The sequence below is a fragment of the Pelodiscus sinensis genome, chromosome 6 (assembly GCF_049634645.1).
Source record: "Pelodiscus sinensis isolate JC-2024 chromosome 6, ASM4963464v1, whole genome shotgun sequence".
Classification (NCBI taxonomy): Eukaryota; Metazoa; Chordata; order Testudines; family Trionychidae; genus Pelodiscus; species Pelodiscus sinensis.
The window spans coordinates 115,103,753-115,120,281 of NC_134716.1; the positions used below are offsets into that span (position 1 = coordinate 115,103,753).

General features: G+C 47.9%; 1 protein-coding gene across 8 annotated transcripts in view; it reads right to left on the minus strand.

The window, feature by feature from the left end:
* SKA1 (spindle and kinetochore associated complex subunit 1) overlaps positions 1-12,707 on the minus strand; it is a 42,540-nt gene extending 29,833 nt beyond the window's left edge. Inside the window, exons 1-6 of one of the 8 annotated variants that reach the window (XM_075932674.1) lie at positions 12,572-12,707; positions 10,956-11,063; positions 4,955-5,101; positions 4,301-4,372; positions 3,922-4,024; positions 1,868-1,992 (exon numbers count right to left, since the gene is read on the minus strand). In XM_075932674.1, the coding sequence (XP_075788789.1) occupies positions 1,868-1,992; positions 3,922-4,024; positions 4,301-4,315 (243 nt within the window). In that variant the 5' untranslated portion in view covers positions 4,316-4,372; positions 4,955-5,101; positions 10,956-11,063; positions 12,572-12,707. Of the gene's footprint in view, positions 1-1,867; positions 1,993-3,921; positions 4,025-4,300; positions 4,373-4,954; positions 5,102-10,955; positions 11,064-11,685; positions 11,705-12,571 lie in introns of those variants that run through there. The other 7 variants (XM_075932672.1, XM_075932675.1, XM_075932673.1 and 4 more) reach the window with 7 other exon arrangements.
* Between the last annotated feature and the right edge of the window lie 3,822 nt (positions 12,708-16,529).

Here is a 16,529-nt window from a genome sequence, read left to right on the forward strand (position 1 = left end):
AAAGCAAACATGATTCTGGAATGCATTAACAGGAGTATTGTGAGCAAGACACAAGTCGTCATTCTTCTACTCTACACTGCGCTGATTAGGCCTCAGTTGGAGTATTGTGTCCAATTCTGGGCACCACATTTCAGGAGAAATTGGAGACGGTCCAGAGAACAAAAAAATGATTAAAGGTCTAGAAAACATGACCCCTGAGGAAAGACTGAAAGAACTGGGTTTGTTTAGTTTGGAAAAGAGAAGACTGAAAGGGGACATGATAGCAACTTTTAAGTACCTAAAAGGTTGTCACAAAGAGGAGGGAGAAAAAATATTCTTAACCTCTGATGATCGGACAAGAAGCAATGGGCTCAAATTGGAGTAAGGGAGAATTAGGTTGCACATTAGGAAAAACTTCCTAACTGTCAGGGTGGTTAAACACTAGAATACATGGTCTAGGGATGTCGTGGAATCTCCACACAGGAGATATTTAAAACCAGGTTTGATAGACATCTATCAGGGACTATCTAGATCAGGGCTACTCAAAACATGGCCTATTTGTTTGCAGCCTGCGGTGCAGTTTGGTTTTATGCAGGGCTCAACACATGGCCTGTGGGTGGGAGCCAAAACAAGAGTAGTCAATATAATGGTCTTTTGCTTATATGCATTTTAGTAGTTAAATTTTATCTCGTGTTAGTACTCTTCCTCTCTAATTGCCTACTAATGGTTCTTATCTGCCTTTTCTGACTATCCAGTCTTTCGGTGTTGTTTTTCCTGTTACATTCCAGCTCGGCTTCCCCTTGATATTTTTTAATACTCACTGCCTCTTGTTTCCCCCCACTCCCATTTTTTTTCCTTCTTCCTCCATCCCTTGTCCTCTGTGTGAAATAAGCTATTCACATATATATTTGCATGTATATGCAACCACACTTAAATTGCAGTCCTCGGCATGTGCTGAATATCACTGGGGACCCTGGGGCTTCCAAAATTGAGTAGCCCTGATCTAGATGGTCTTTGGTCCTACTGTAAGAGCAGGGGACTAGACTCGATAATTTCTTGAGGTCCCTTCCAGTTCTAGTACTCTGTGATTCTGGACTGGTCTGAGGGATTCCTTTAAAGCAGTGGTTCTCAAAGTGCGGTCCACAACTGACTTGCAGGTGGGCCGAGGGCTCATGGCTCGCCCCTGCTCCTGCAGCCGGGAACCTACATTGGTGCTCCCAGGCACTGCCCCCCACTGCTATTTCTATTGGCCATATTTCCAGCAAATGGGAGCAGCGGGGAAAGCCTCCCAGCAAGCCATTTCCTGTATTACCACTGCCCTTGCCCCCAGCTGAGGGAGCCACTTCCTTCCCCCACAGCCTGCAAGGCTTCTTCCACAATGAGAAGCTGGTGATGGTGCTCCCACCTGGGAGGGGAAGAAAGTGGTTCCCCCAAAAGGGGGAAGGGGGAGCAGCAGCACAAGAAATCACTTGGAGGCTTTCCCCGCTGCTCCCATTGACTGGAATCATGTCAAATGGGAGCAGCAGGAGGCGGTACTTGGGAGTAGTGGGAGGCACGAAGGAAAGGAAGTGCTCCCCCTCCTCCTCCTACCAAGATCCCAAACCCCCAGCCTGCACCAACACCCTATCTCCCTGCCAGACCTCCTCATACTCTGCCTGTTCCTGCACCCAATCTCCACCCCCAGTCCGCTCCTCCACCCTACCTCTCAGCCAGATGCCCCCTCTACTCTCTCCAGCAGCCACTTTGTCATCATGGGTGGTTGGCTGGTGGTCCATGGAAAGGTCTGTGTTGAGCAGGATGGATCACAGGCCAGAATGTTTGAGAACCACTGCTTTAAAGCTTTCCAGTTTTATATTAAGATGCTACAAACAAAACAAAATAAGATTACCTTAAGTGAATTCTTTAGTCTTTCTTGTTTCTCAACTTCTATTTCCATTTTATTTAGGAGTTCATTTGCGAGAAACATCTCATGCCCTATTTTGCAGAGCACAGATTTCAAGGATGGCTCCTGACCTGTCAAAGAGACAGAGATAGAGAGAGAGATAGAGAGAATGAGAATGCAAAATAAAAGAAAAAACAAAACACAAGTTCAATACCATCTTAGCAAGGAGATAAGAGCTGGAAATAAAACATTAATCTACAGTTAGATCTTAGCAAAACAGTAAAATATTAATCAAACTAAATCTCTCTCACACATATATAAAAGTCTGGGTTAAAAAAAATACTATTAAAATTGCAAAGTCAAGCACTCAGAAGTTATGAAATACCAGAATTAGGGCTGCCTGAAACAACCTGAATGTTGCCGGGTCACTGAGCACAGCTGGCCCTCCTGACTCCTGCCTCTGCTAGGCTAAGATAAAATTGGAGACCCTGGGGTTCAGCAACCACTGTGTACAACTACTACCTTAAATTCCTCTCCTCCAACTCTATCCTCAGCCCTTTTGCATCTGGCTTCCGATGTCTCCCTCCAGTGAAAGTGCCTTCACTAAAGTTTCTAATGATCACTTCATGGCTATATTTCAACTCACCCCTAATATCGTATGGTGGAAAAACCAGTTCGACAGAGAGGGGTCAGATTTCTATCCATCTACCCATAGTGTTAAAGGAGATTAGGCTTTTTTCTTTTTTGCTTGCCATAACCATATGCAGTATTAACATTATTAAACGCTCTCCCTTCTGCCCAGCAGCAGAACTAACCCTTTTGTTAGAAGTTCGACACACACACCAAGAACTTATCATAATAGACACTAATCTACTCTCTTATGTTTACAAGTGATCCACTGGGCGTTAGAGTAGATACATTTTAGGTGGGGTAAGGGAGAACCTAGTGTACTGCTGGCCATGATGTATCTGTTCTGTAGATAAACCATCAGTCTAAGAGGCTATCAGAGAAGAACCATTCAGTTGCCCAGATCCTCTGATATCTCCTCTAACTCATTGTTACTGTTTCTTTGATCCCAAATCCTTGTCCCTACTTTTTTCAGGTTGTCCTCCATATTTTGTTGTCTTCTGTGTCTATTAAGCTCTCCTCTACTCAAGAAAGCCCCAGCTACTTCTGGTAGTTAAAATAGACTGGCATGTGACACAAACACCAAATCCATGGTCGGTGGTCTCAGATAAACACAGTACCTTTCCAAAAAAAAAATAAATAAAAATAAAAGGATACAGCTATTCAAGAAGATCAGCATCAACAAAAATGATCCCAAAGCTGTACGTAAGTAAGAGGAAAATAGCATCTTGAAATGATCATCAGATGGTCAATTCTTGCAGGAAAGTCTTTTGCTGGTATAATTTATCTACCCAAACATACTATGGATGTTAGATAGTAATTAATTGAATAATTGTGTAACCACTTCAAATTTTAAAAGTTACACAATTATTCTATAGTCTCTGGGGCTAGGGGCTGGCAGCCAGTGCACTCTCATCTCCACTAACAGGGAGCCCCCTGCCATCCTGCACTGTATTAGAGGCAACAGCGCAGGGTTGTAGGCAGAGCTGGCCCACGAGGACAGCCAGTTTAAAAACTGGCTCCCCACGCAGACCAGCTCCCACCTGCTGCCCCACACCACTGCCTCTGATACAGAGGCAGCAGTGTGAGGCAGCAGCCTCTGTTCATGGGGAGTACACCAGCATCCCATAGAAAAGCCTCTGTCTGCAGCAAGTCTGGGACTACCACAGACAGAGGCAGTTCCACAGCAGCTTCCCCTGCCTCCTGTCCCATGCTGCTGCCTCTAATAGAAGCAGCAACATGGGGGGGGGGGGACCTGCTCCTGCCTCCCACCATTGCTACCTCTGATACAAAAGCAGCAAGGGTGACAGCAAGTATAGTTGATAGGATTAACCACTAAGCCTAGGCTTTCAGTTAATCGTGTAATCAATAACACATTAACTTCCCTAAAACACACTCCCCTGAATACGAAAACACCTACAGAACTCTCTTACCCATGTTTCTTAACTGAAGAGTCTTTTTGATTGTTAAAATCTTTGTGTTGATGTGAGAGCATAAATCTTCCAAATCTGAAGAGGCCATATTCCCACTACTGCCCTAGAAACAGAAAAATACATTGATACCTTTAAGATATCCACATTGTAAGCACAAGGTTTTTGCTACACTTTGTGCTGTGTATGGCCCCAAGTGCAATTGGATGACCCCGGTATGCACGATGACAATGGACAGCAATTGGCTCTTAAATGACAAAAAGTACATACTTCACCAGTGGATAGAACATTCCAGTAACTTCCTAATCACCTCCAATATTTCTGAAGAAGCAACTAATGCTCTTCCAGAATACCCACTTACAGAACTTGCACTAGCTCCTACCTTGTATGAGACCATAACAGCAGATGTCACAAGGAAAAACACCTGTCTTTTGATCCTTCCATGATGGGATGGCTAGAGATGTGGAAAATGGTGAGATATCAAATCCTTTCCCAACTCCAATGACACCAGACAAGGCTGAATGCTGACCCCACATTCTTTCTGAACCCTTTTTCCCCCACTGTATCTATGGATGTATTTCATGACTTTGACAGAGCATTTATATACTTCTACACCAATGGGAAGCTGTTCAATTTGCATTTTAGTTTCACAATCAGTTTCAGTTGAGAAAACTAAAGTACCATACCAATATATGCTAGGGTAGTGTTTCCCAATTTTATTTATCGAGGGGGGGAAAAAAACCCCACTACCGGGGAAAATTTGTCAAAAAAAGGAGACCTGTGGGCCAAAATGCGGTCACGCATGTCCCAAGCGGACTTTGGAAACGCAGAGTGGCAGCAGGGAAGGGGAGGTGAGATGTCTGAAAGCTGGCGGGAAACCAGAGAAGGGGCCGGCTCCTCTCTGTCTCTTTAAGGGGGGACAGGGGGAGAGAAGTGATCAAGTTCGCATGAAACCCTTACTTTCACTTTGCGGAACCCTGGGGTTCTGCGAAGCACTATTTGGGAAACACTGTGCTAGGGGAATGCTCATACCTACCTTAGTATTAAATCAACTGAGCTCCTCAAGATCATGGAGAAGTTTTGCTACCAAGGGGAAACGGCATCACAGAAAGCCACAACTGAGGAGATTGCCCATCACTTATCCAAGGCCTGCTTCTCATCTGAAATGAATCACTCCCCCCACCTATGGAATGATAGGGGTGTCAAAATAAGCAATAAGCTAAATTTCTATTATTCTTCCAACCCTTCTATGTGGTTGTTTAATGTGGACAACATATCACAGGTTCATAGATGCTTTCTTTAGTCTGTTTGCAGGGTCAATTTGTGGGACATAATGAAATTCTTAATTGTTGTTGGATATCTAACATTCAAAGAAAGCTCATAAAAGTTCTGCTGTATTGGTCCGGGCATCTTGTTCATATGGTCAATTGATACAGATTCAAGGCCATACTTATGGTCAGCTAAAGCAAAGCACCCAGTTTCATGGTGGCCAATACAAAACAATAGTCAAACTTGAAAGCATGTCAGACTGACCCCAACAACTAGGAAGCAACAGTCCATGACAGGGAAAGCTAGCAGAAGATACGTTATGTTGCCATTAACTGCTTTGAACAAAAACAAATTAACGCCATATATGAAAAATTTGAACAGCACAAAATAAAGTTGCTACATACTGCACTTATTATGGACAGACTTGTGTGCCCACATATAGCTGCATTGGTATGAATTCCCCTATATATATTCATCCATGGCATCTGCTGAATTCTTATACATTAACATCAATATGAACGCCATCATCACAGTCCTTTGTTTTGCAAAGAGAATTTAAAATATACATTACTTAGACAAAAAAGGAATTTCATCTAGCTTTTCCTGGAACAGCAGACATAGTAAACGCTATACAGGCAGTCCCCGACTTACGTCGGATCCGCACTTACAAATGGGACTTTTCTCGCCCCGGAGCTCACGGGCAGCGGATCGCCACCCGTGTCCTCCGGGGCGAGAAAAGCTTCTCCCGGTCTCCCTAGTCTGCTGGGGGGGTCCAGCAAAGCCGCTGGACCCGCCCCAGCAGACCAGAGACACCCGAGCAAAGCTGCCCAGGCGGCGGGAGTCCCGCTGCCTGGGCGGCTTTGCTTGTTTGCCCCGGAGCAAAGCCGCCCAGGCAGCGGGACTCCCCCCGCCTGGGCAGCTTTGCTCCTGTCCCCCTGGTCTACTGGGGGGAGTCCAGCAAAGCCGCTGGACCCCCCCAGCAGACCAGGGACACCCGAGCAAAGCCGCCCAGGCGGGGGGAGTCCCGCTGCCTGGGCGGCTTTGCTCGTTTGCCCCGGAGCAAAGCCGCCCAGGCAGCGGCTTTGCTTGGGTGTCCCTGGTCTGGGCTGTCCCGCTGCGGCGTGCTCAGCAGCTTTGCTCCCCGTCTCCCTGGTCTGCAGGGAGACGGGGAGCAAAGCCTTGGAGCACGCCCGCAGCGGGACAGCCCGGGCGCGCTTGGGCTGTCCCGTTGCGGGCGTGCTCCGCGGCTTTGCTCCTGTCCCCCTGGTCTGCTGGTGCCCCCCCCCCCCCAGCAGACCAGGCTTTTCTTGCCTACCCCTGGGGTAGAGCAGCTGGGGGCTGCCGGGTTGGTCCCGCAGCGCCGCTCTGGAGCAACCCAGCAGCACCCCAGCTGCTCTGCCCCAGGCGTCCTGATTCAGCTGCTGCTGGTCAGTTTCAGCAGCGGCTGAATCAGGACGCCTGGGGCAGAGCAGCTGGGGTGCTGCTGGGTTGCTCCAGTAGAGCCGAGGAGCCGCCTACTGGAGCAACCCAGCAGCACCCCACCTGCTCTGTCCCAGGCATCCCCAAGTCAGCCACTGCTGAAACTGACCAGCGGCTGACTACAGGAAGCCCCTGCCCCAGGCTTCCTGGAATCAGCCACTGATCAGTTTCAGCAGCAGCTGACTTGGGGACGCCTGGGTTTCTTAAGTTGAATGTGTATGTAAGTCAGAACTGGCATCCAGATTCAGCCGCGGTTGAAACTGATCAGTTTCAGCAGTGGCTGACGCCAGTTCCGACTTACATACAGATTCAACTTAAGAACAAACCTACAGTCCCTATCTTGTACGTAACCCGGGGACTGCCTGTATAGGATAGCAAAATTAAAACAGGGCAGAGAGCATAATGGAATAGACGGTAAACTAGAGAAGTGTGCTTGAACTCTAGACACAAAATGTTAATATTAGTCCTTGGATTTATGGGACTGTACTGGCTCCCTCTGGTGGTTTAGCGGTACCTGAAAACGAAGGGATTTGTTGTGTTTGTTTTTATAATGCAAATACTAACCCATGGTATAGCCAAATATGCCTGATAAAGCTCATACATTTGAGAAGTCTTTCACACATTGCCACAGAATTGGTAAAATGTCAGACTCATATAAGACACACTTATTTAAGAAAATTCAGAACAGAAAAATCTAGACTCTAAATATAGATTCCTAGTCAAAATACTAAAAAGAAATTTAACTTGGAAATACATATAGGGAAAAAATTAATAAAATGCTCTGAGGTTTAAGAAACAAATGCTTGAGACCCATGATTCATTGCATGAGGCTGGGGGCATTCTTAAAGCATAATGGATAGTATGAACACATTGAAACTCTATATTTTGAAGTATACATGACATAATTCTCCTACTTACCCTACAACTAGCCAAAGGCACTACTCCTCACCAACACGTGCACAAATTCAGAGTTTCTAAACTAAATTATTTTGTATATTACAAGTCAAAAATAATTTCTCCACAAATATTCATGTTTATAATCCCACGTCTCTCAAACGTATTTTTTTTTTTTTTTGCTAATCATAACCAGAGAAAGAGAACTGTTAAAAGTGGCGGATAATTTGTACTGTAGATACAGCCTTTGGATTTATTGGCTCATCATTTTATGGTCAGTCTATTCAATCACAGTGACCTATTCTGACACAACAGTACCCTATTTAAAAGGACAAAAACAGCTGCCAGAGTATTTACAACCAGGGGCCCTGAACTTTGGATATCACATCTCCCCCTTTTTTGAAGCAGCACAATTCTGTTACTCGTCAGGGCAGACTACTATGCTCACTGTCTCCTCAAGGTGTTTAGGCCTGTGATACATTTCAAAAGCTGGCATTGTGGTTGGAGTGCTTTTTGTTTTCTCTCCTGGTGTTGAAGAACATCCTGGGATATATTTTCATTTGTGTTAGTATTTACACTTTTATTTTATGGTGGTCACCTAAAGTCATAGGGAATTTTTTAGGAAATAAAAGTCCATAGAATGCTAAAGGATAAAAACTCTGTAAATACAATGGTAAGTCAAAAAGTATCTGCAATGTATTTATTAAAATTAACACAACAGCAATACAGAACTCAGAAGTGTGTCATTTTTCAACATAGTTCCCCTGCTTTTCAACACACTTGGTCTAGCGTCGCACAAGTTTTTGTATGCCTTCAGAAAAATATGTTTCTGGCTGGGTGGCAAGCCATGTATGCACCACCTCCTGCAAATCATGGTCACTGGCAAAATGACAGCCTCTTAAAGCATCTTTGAGGGGGTCTCTCTGATGTTTGCTCTCCGGCTCATAGTGGTAGATCCATGTTTCATCACCAGTGACAATGAGACTCAAAAAAGCGTTACCTTCCTCGTGATACCGGTTCAAAAGGCAGTTACAGATGTCCAAACGATTACGTCTGTGCTGTTCCGTGAAGTGTTTGGGAACCCACCTTGCACAAACTTTACTGAAGCAAAGTTTGTGGTGGATGATTTCATAGGCAGAACCGTGACTAATCTGCAGTTGGTTTGCCACTTCATCGACAGTCACCCTGTTTGCGAGAATCTGCGAGCAGACGTGTTCAATGTTCCTTTCAGTAGTCGATGTTGAGGGGTGCCCTGATCGTTCTTTGTCAGTGACACCTGTTCGGCCATTTTTGAACATATCAATCCATTCGTACATGCTTCGCTGCGGCAAAACACTGTCACCGTATTGTGCTGATAGTCTTCAATGAATTTCCGCATTTTACACCTTCAGCCCACAAAAATCGAATCACTGCATGCTACTCTTCTTTGGTCCATGTGGTAAGTGGAGCGGCCATGTTGACCCCACTAGTGGTGAAGAACATCTGAACAGTCAAGGCCAAATATTTCACTACAATATAGGGAGGTTCCGTGCTTACGGTTGCGCACAAATTCAGCAGTTGGGATAATTGCAAAAAAAAGATATGAACACTTTGTGGATACTTTTTGACTTACCCTCATATATTCAGAAAAGAATTATAAGAGAGACCAAATGATTTACTACCAATATACAGACATTATGCAAGATATACAATAGTTTACTACTATGCAACTAAATCTTTCCCTATGATCTCTTTGCCAGAGGATGTGGTGAAGACTAGGACTTTAACAGGGTTCAAAAAAGATTCATGGAGGTTAGGTCCATCAATGGCTATTAGCCAGGATGGGTAGGAATGGTGTCCCTAGCCTCTGTTTTGTCTGGAGATGGATGACAGTAGAGGGATCACGTGATGATTACTGGCTGTGTTCCCTCCCTCTGGGGCATCTGGTATTGGCCACTGTCAGCAGACAGGATACTGGGCTAGATGGACCTTTGGTATAACCCAGTATGGCCATTCTTATGAGTATCTGGAGTGTACTTTACTGCTAATTACACCTAAGATGTTTATTCCTATCAAACTTGCTTCCTGTTTTCTTACAAAATTTTTTACTGTATATTCATTCTTGCTCACACTGAATAATCAATCACTTCTAGAAAATATATCTATTCGTAATTAATGCTGATATATTCTACTTCAAACCCCATATGCTCTCGCTAGCCTTTCAAATTCCACAGGTCAGAAGAGCTAACTTTTCACACACTGAAATGGTAAGTGGTGTTTGTGAATTAAGATTAGGGCCAATCAAACCATATTTGTTCAGGCTGAGCTTCTACTGAAGGCCCACCACAGCTCTTTCGAAGCAATCAAAGGTTGATTTTGCATACCTATATATTTACTATGGATGATGATAATCCTAATACCATTCAGAATGCACCTGGCTGCTCTGTCAATATTCCACATTTGCTCCCAGTTCTAGCAGCATTAAGCCCATTGATGTCACACTGTGCTAAGTCATATTTTTTTAAAAGGCTGTCAAAACAGTTAGGGCGCTCTCTCATCTTCTCAACCTAGTACAGAGCTCCCGAGTTAAGTCAGCCAAGTAACTCTGAAGTGGACATTCTTATTTAAATAGCAGAATACTTTCCTAAGTTAGTACATATACTTTGCCAACATACTACTTGTAGGAAAGTAGCATGACTATTTAGATTTAAGTTTTTTATTTTTCTGATGTATATAATGAGCTTTAGTTAAGTTTATCTGCCTGTCTGATACAAATAAAGTGTTTTCTTAACATTCAGGGTACATCAAAGTTTTGATGTGACATATTAGATAACTTGGATTACAAGAATAATTTTAACACAGATCATTCAGAACAGGAGAAAAACAGTCTAGATTAGATTTAGATTACAATCTAAAATATAATTGTACACAAAAAAAATCTAGGTAAAGTATTATCTGTTAACAGCTGCCTGGTGCATAAGAGGAGATGTATAAAACCAGTAAAGCCACCAGGCTCTTATTACATTTAAAATGCAGAGGTGCAGCAATCCCATATCAGCATAAGCTGGGAATGCTTGGCCCCAACTCGAGTCAGCTCCAGCAGCCCCTATTCACAATAGCCCAGGCTGGCCACTTCCCAAAACTACCACAGCCACAGGGTGGCCACCTGTCCACAGCAGCGTCCCCTAACACCCACCTGCTGCCTCGGATAGAGGCAGTGTGGGGGAGAAGAGAGGTGGCAACAAGGGAGGGGGGAAGGAAACAAGTAGTCAGGTACTCAACTCAACTGATAAGCTTAACCTTACATCCCTTACTTGCTTACATCTCTAGTTTGTACAATAATGAAAAGAAATTGGGATAGGAGTAAGAAGGAACTGTGAACATCCCATTCCCCCTCTTTACATTATACCACCTACCTCTTAGCACGTGGATGCACACACGGATGTTGATACCAGTGTGTGACAGAACCTTTCTGGTCTTGTATTGCAGCTGCTCCTAGCCAGGCCTATCCCCTTCTCCTCAGCCTATCAAAAGAAAGGGTAGCACAGAGCCCAAAGGAAGGACCCTCCCTGGGACTGCAGAACAGGAAGGGACACAGCAGGGCAAGGGGCAGGGAGAAAAGTGCACAGAGCTACGCAGTGGCACAGTGTGTGCCTGGCAGAGGGGAGGGATCAGTTGTCCTATGCCCCTCCCCAAGCCAGATGGAGAAGAGAGGTAGGCTCCTCCATCCATACCCATGTGGGGACCAGCCCCTTCCCGGCCTCCTTGCCAGTCCCTCACACACACACATACGCCCAAGGCACCCCCAAAGTCATGTGAGGACCGAGCCCTCCCCCGCCTCCTCGCCAGCCCCTCACCCCCCCAGGCACCACCATAGCCATGTGGGGACCGAGCCCTCCCCCGTATCCTCGCCAGCCCCTCACCCCCCCCAGGCACCCCCATAGCCATGTGGGGACCGAGCCCTCCCCCGCCTCCTCGCCAGCCCCTCTCACCCCCCCCCCCCAGGCACCTCCATAGCCATGTGGGGACCAAGCCCTCCCCCGCCTCCTCGCCAGCCCCTCTCACCCCCCCCCAGGCACCCCCATAGCCATGTGGGGACCGAGCCCTCCCCCGCCTCCTCGCCAGCCCCTCACCCCCCCCAGGCACCTCCATAGCCATGTGGGGACCGAGCCCTCCCCCGCCTCCTCACCAGCCCCTCACCCCCCCAGGCACCCCCATAGCCATGTGGGGACCGAGCCCTCCTCCGCCTCCTCGCCAGCCCCTCACCCCCCCCCAGGCACCTCCATAGCCATGTGGGGACCGAGCCCTCCCCCGCCTCCTCACCAGCCCCTCACCCCCCCCCAGGCACCTCCATAGCCATGTGGGGACCGAGCCCTCCCCCGCCTCCTCGCCAGCCCCTCTCACCCCCCCAGGCACCTCCATAGCCATGTGGGGACCGAGCCCTCCCCCGCCTCCTCACCAGCCCCTCACCCCCCCCCAGGCACCTCCATAGCCATGTGGGGACCGAGCCCTCCCCCGCCTCCTCGCCAGCCCCTCTCACCCCCCCAGGCACCTCCATAGCCATGTGGGGACCGAGCCCTCCCCCGTATCCTCGCCAGCCCCTCACCCCCCCCAGGCACCCCCATAGCCATGTGGGGACCGAGCCCTCCCCCGCCTCCTCGCCAGCCCCTCTCACCCCCCCCCCCCAGGCACCTCCATAGCCATGTGGGGACCGAGCCCTCCCCCGCCTCCTCGCCAGCCCCTCTCACCCCCCCCAGGCACCCCCATAGCCATGTGGGGACCGAGCCCTCCCCCGCCTCCTCACCAGCCCCTCACCCCCCCAGGCACCTCCATAGCCATGTGGGGACCGAGCCCTCCCCCGCCTCCTCGCCAGCCCCTCACCCCCCCCCCAGGCACCCCCATAGCCATGTGGGGACCGAGCCCTCCCCCGCCTCCTCGCCAGCTCCTCACCCCCCCCCCCAGGCACCCCCATAGCCATGTGGGGACCGAGCCCTCCCCCTCCATGTCTACGGGCCCCTCCCCTCAGACTCACCGCTGGAGTCTGGGCTCCGTCGGGGGCGGGGTCAGGCGCGCGCGCGCTGTACCCGTTCAAACCACCCGCGCCCGGCCCGGCCAGTAACAGCTAGCGCGAGAAGTCACGGGTACGCGCACCTCAGGCAGGCGCAGCCTCACGGGCATGCGCGAGGAGCTCGAGCACGCGCACTTCCAGCAGCACTAGCGCTCCCTTCCCCTCTGCAGCTCTGCGCCGGGCGGGGCTGAGTGCTCGGGGCGAGGGCAGGAGGAGCCTGTTCGGACAGGGAGCGGCCCTGGAGCGGGGCTGAGCGGAAGGAAATTGAAGGGCAGCATCCTGTTGTTGGGGGGGTTAGTGGATATTCCTGGAGCTGAGTTCGGGGCAAAGAACAGGAAGGGTCCTCAGAGCTGGGGGGGGGGGGGGATGTGCAGATGCAGATGCCCCCAGGGCAAGAACTGGGGCCTTGAGGCTGGGCTATGGGGGAGGAGGGACATATGCAAAGAACCGTGGGTCTTCCAAGGGCTGAATCCATCTGGAAATGAGTGGTTTCTATGAGATTTTTTAATGCGGGGGAGGGGGGGGCAATAATTTTTGAAGGGAAGCCACTTGGGTAATTTATAAAGTGGTTGCAGGCTGGCCAGCCCTTTAAGTAACATGAATTGAAAGGGCTTCTGCCTCGTCTCCCAGACAATGTGTTAGCAGCAGAACCAAGAGCTGTGAGCCATTTCATTTATTTCTATTTCAAGGGCTTGCACCTTAGCAGCTGTGAGGAAGGAACAAGCCCTTGGACTAGAAGCATTTGAAAGGGTTCAGCTTGTCGGGGACTCGAACCCAGATGGCTTAATTGTCTGACGGCAAAGAGACAGGCAACACCAGCAAGGTCCAATCACAAGCTCTTTATTGAAGAGTGCACATAACAATAGAGAGCTGCCTATCTCCAAAGAGAACCAGCCCCAATTTCAATAACAGGTACCGTATACAACCTCTGATGTTAAAAAACATCCCCCAAAAATCGGGGGTCGTCTTGTATGCCGGGTATACATCCCAGGCGCGCCTGGGATGCCCCCCCGCCGGAGCCCCTCCGCGGCTTTGAAAGCCTCGGGGGAAGCCGGCGGGGGGGCAGCCCAGTCTGGGATGCCCCGCCGCCGGCTTCCCCCGAGGCTTTCAAAGCTGCTGCGGCTTTGCTCCCGGTGCCTCTGGTTTGCTGGGGACCATCTCCAGCAGACCAGGGACACCGGGAGCAAAGGAGGCGGAGGGGCGCTGGGGTATAAGATGAAACCCTATCTTTGCTTTGCCAACCTCTAGCTCCTAGCTTTGCTCCTCTGACCCCATTGGCTCTGGTCACTGTAGGTCTGCCTCTCAGCACAGCTTGCACTCCTTGGGCAGTGTGTGTCTGGCTCTGTCACTGCAGGTCTGCTTCTTAGCACAGGGTCTGCGCTCTGTGGGTGTATGGGCCTCTGGCTCTGTCACTGCAGGTCTGCCCCTCAGTACAGCCTGGACCCCTTGCTACTCTTCTTAGCTCTCCCGCTTTGACTCAGACCCAGAAAATCCCAGCACACACAGAGGATGGGACCTGGCCCCCTAATTCCCCCATTGGCCTGTCCAACCTGTCAATCAGGGTGACCTGGAGTGTTGGCTTCTTCCCATTGTCCCTGGGGTCTGTCAATCTCAGGGCCCTGATTTCTCGTAGACCCTTCCCCTTTTGGTACTGGGAGCTGGCCAACCAAAAACTCCCATTGAGTTTTAGTAAGGGGCTAACAATCCCCTTACTTCAGTTTAGGAATGCTGTTGGGTGCTACCTAAAGTTCCCCTTGTGTTTGGGGACAAATACCAGCAAACACGCTCTGGCTGTGCCTACATTGGCGCGATCTTGCGCAAAAGCGAATGCCTACACTGGCCACGAGTTCTTGCGCAAGTACACTGATGTTCTAATGTATGAAATCAGGGCTTCTTGCGCAAGGACTCTGATGCTCCCGCTCAGGAATAAGCCCTCTTGCGCAAGTGTTCTTGCACAAGAGGCCAGTGTAGACAGGCAACATGAATTTCTTTTGCAAGAAAGCCCTATGGTTAAAATGGCCATCGGAGCTTTCTTGCGCAAGAGAGCGTCTACACTGGCATGGATGCTCTTGTGCAAAAGCACGTCTCTTGCGCAAACGCACATGCCAGTGTAGACGCTCTCTTCTGGAAGAGTATTTGCACAAGAACTCTTCCACAAAAGAGTTCTTGTGCAAGAGCATGCCAGTGTAGAGGTCGCTTCTGTGTATGGCTAGTTCCTTCTCATAGCCATGATCTCTGGTGGGGTGCCTTCCTAATCTCACTCTCTCTAGGACGGGAGGCCCCCTCAGACACCTCTATTTTTTGGGGGGGGGGGGGGCTCTGCACAATGGAACTAACCACCACCCTCTCTGACTATAATTGGCTAGAACAGATGTTGTACCAAATAAAAGCAAGCAGGATCTTATGAGGGGGATAAGGCAAAAAGCCACATTTATTGTAAAGATAATAATAAAAACAAAGAAAAGATAGAAGCAAATAACGTTGTTTAACTACTTATTCCTAACACTACTTAACCCTTATACACTTGTATGTATATTATATATATATATATATAACCATTCATTCATACATACATTCATTCAAGTTCTGTGTATAGTTACCAGCCTGGAAGTTGCTTGTGACAGAATACTGGCCAGGTACTCTGTACACAAGTGATGGTAGTGGGGAGCGAAGTCCTGATCAGATGCGCATCTGAAGCTCCTGGTAGGCTGGCAGCAGAACCTTGGACTCTGATTCCATAGTTTTTTAGTCCAGTTCTTATAGGAATTTCTTCCTATGCCAGTCTATGGAAATTGCTGTATCATGCTGATGTCTCCAGGGTGGCTGCCAGGTGCTCATCAGTGATCTCATCGGGTGGACCTCCAGTTTCTCCACTTGACACCTTTTGGTTGCACTGGCACCTGACACCTTCTTCAGCCCTTTGTTGCTGTATTCTCAGGCTGGCACCTCTCAGAGCCATTCATTCATCATCCAAGCACTCTCTCATACATTCATACAGTATTTTGTATAATAATAAAAGTTGTAGTTACAGAAAGTTTCTGGGTGGTATTGCTTAAAACATTCTCTGACTGCTAAGTAAAGTTAACAATGCCCTTAGACAATTACAGGGCTTGGCTCCCATAGCAGAGTTAGTGGCTTGACAATGCATTGTTACAATGTATCTCTGCAATGTCAATTTCAAGCAGCCTCTTGCACAAGCTTGAGCATGCCCTGGAGCACAGAGGGGGGGGGGGGGCTGTTTCTGGTTACATAGGATTATATTCTTAACAGTTAGGATTATATTTTTAACAGTTCTAAGTTACATGACCTAATATATTATATTCTAAAGGAACAATAATAATAATAAATCTAAACATTTAACAATCTTAACAAATAATAATAATAATAATAAGAAGAAGAATTAATAATAAATCTAAACACTAAGTTGTGGGGAACAAATTATGGGGAGTCACTTCCATTTGGAGGAATCATTTTCAATACATTAATATGTTATCCCTACATACTCCCCCTTTTGACACTACGATATCTGGTATACTCGTAGTGTCACTTTCTATTTAATCTGTTTAAGAGAAGGTATCGTGAAGCAACATGTGTTTGTGATTGTAATGTAACAAATATTCTTTTTATCCAGGTTAGGTGACTTTGCCCAGAGCGAGAGAAAAAATAGTGATTTTATCCAGGGCAGCTTGGGCAACAGTCTGAAACCCAATTAACAGTGCATGAATTTATGTGCTCTCATCCCATATAGTGTAGGCATCCTTGCATTTAGCCCTGAAAACAAAATTGGTGGTGTGCCTCAGTTTCCCTTTTCACATCACACACCAATTTTGGAATTCCCCTTTCTCAGGTGAGAAGCTTCAACACTAATTACAAGTATGAACAGTAAAATACCAGTGTACAAGGCTTTTGAACATACAATGTG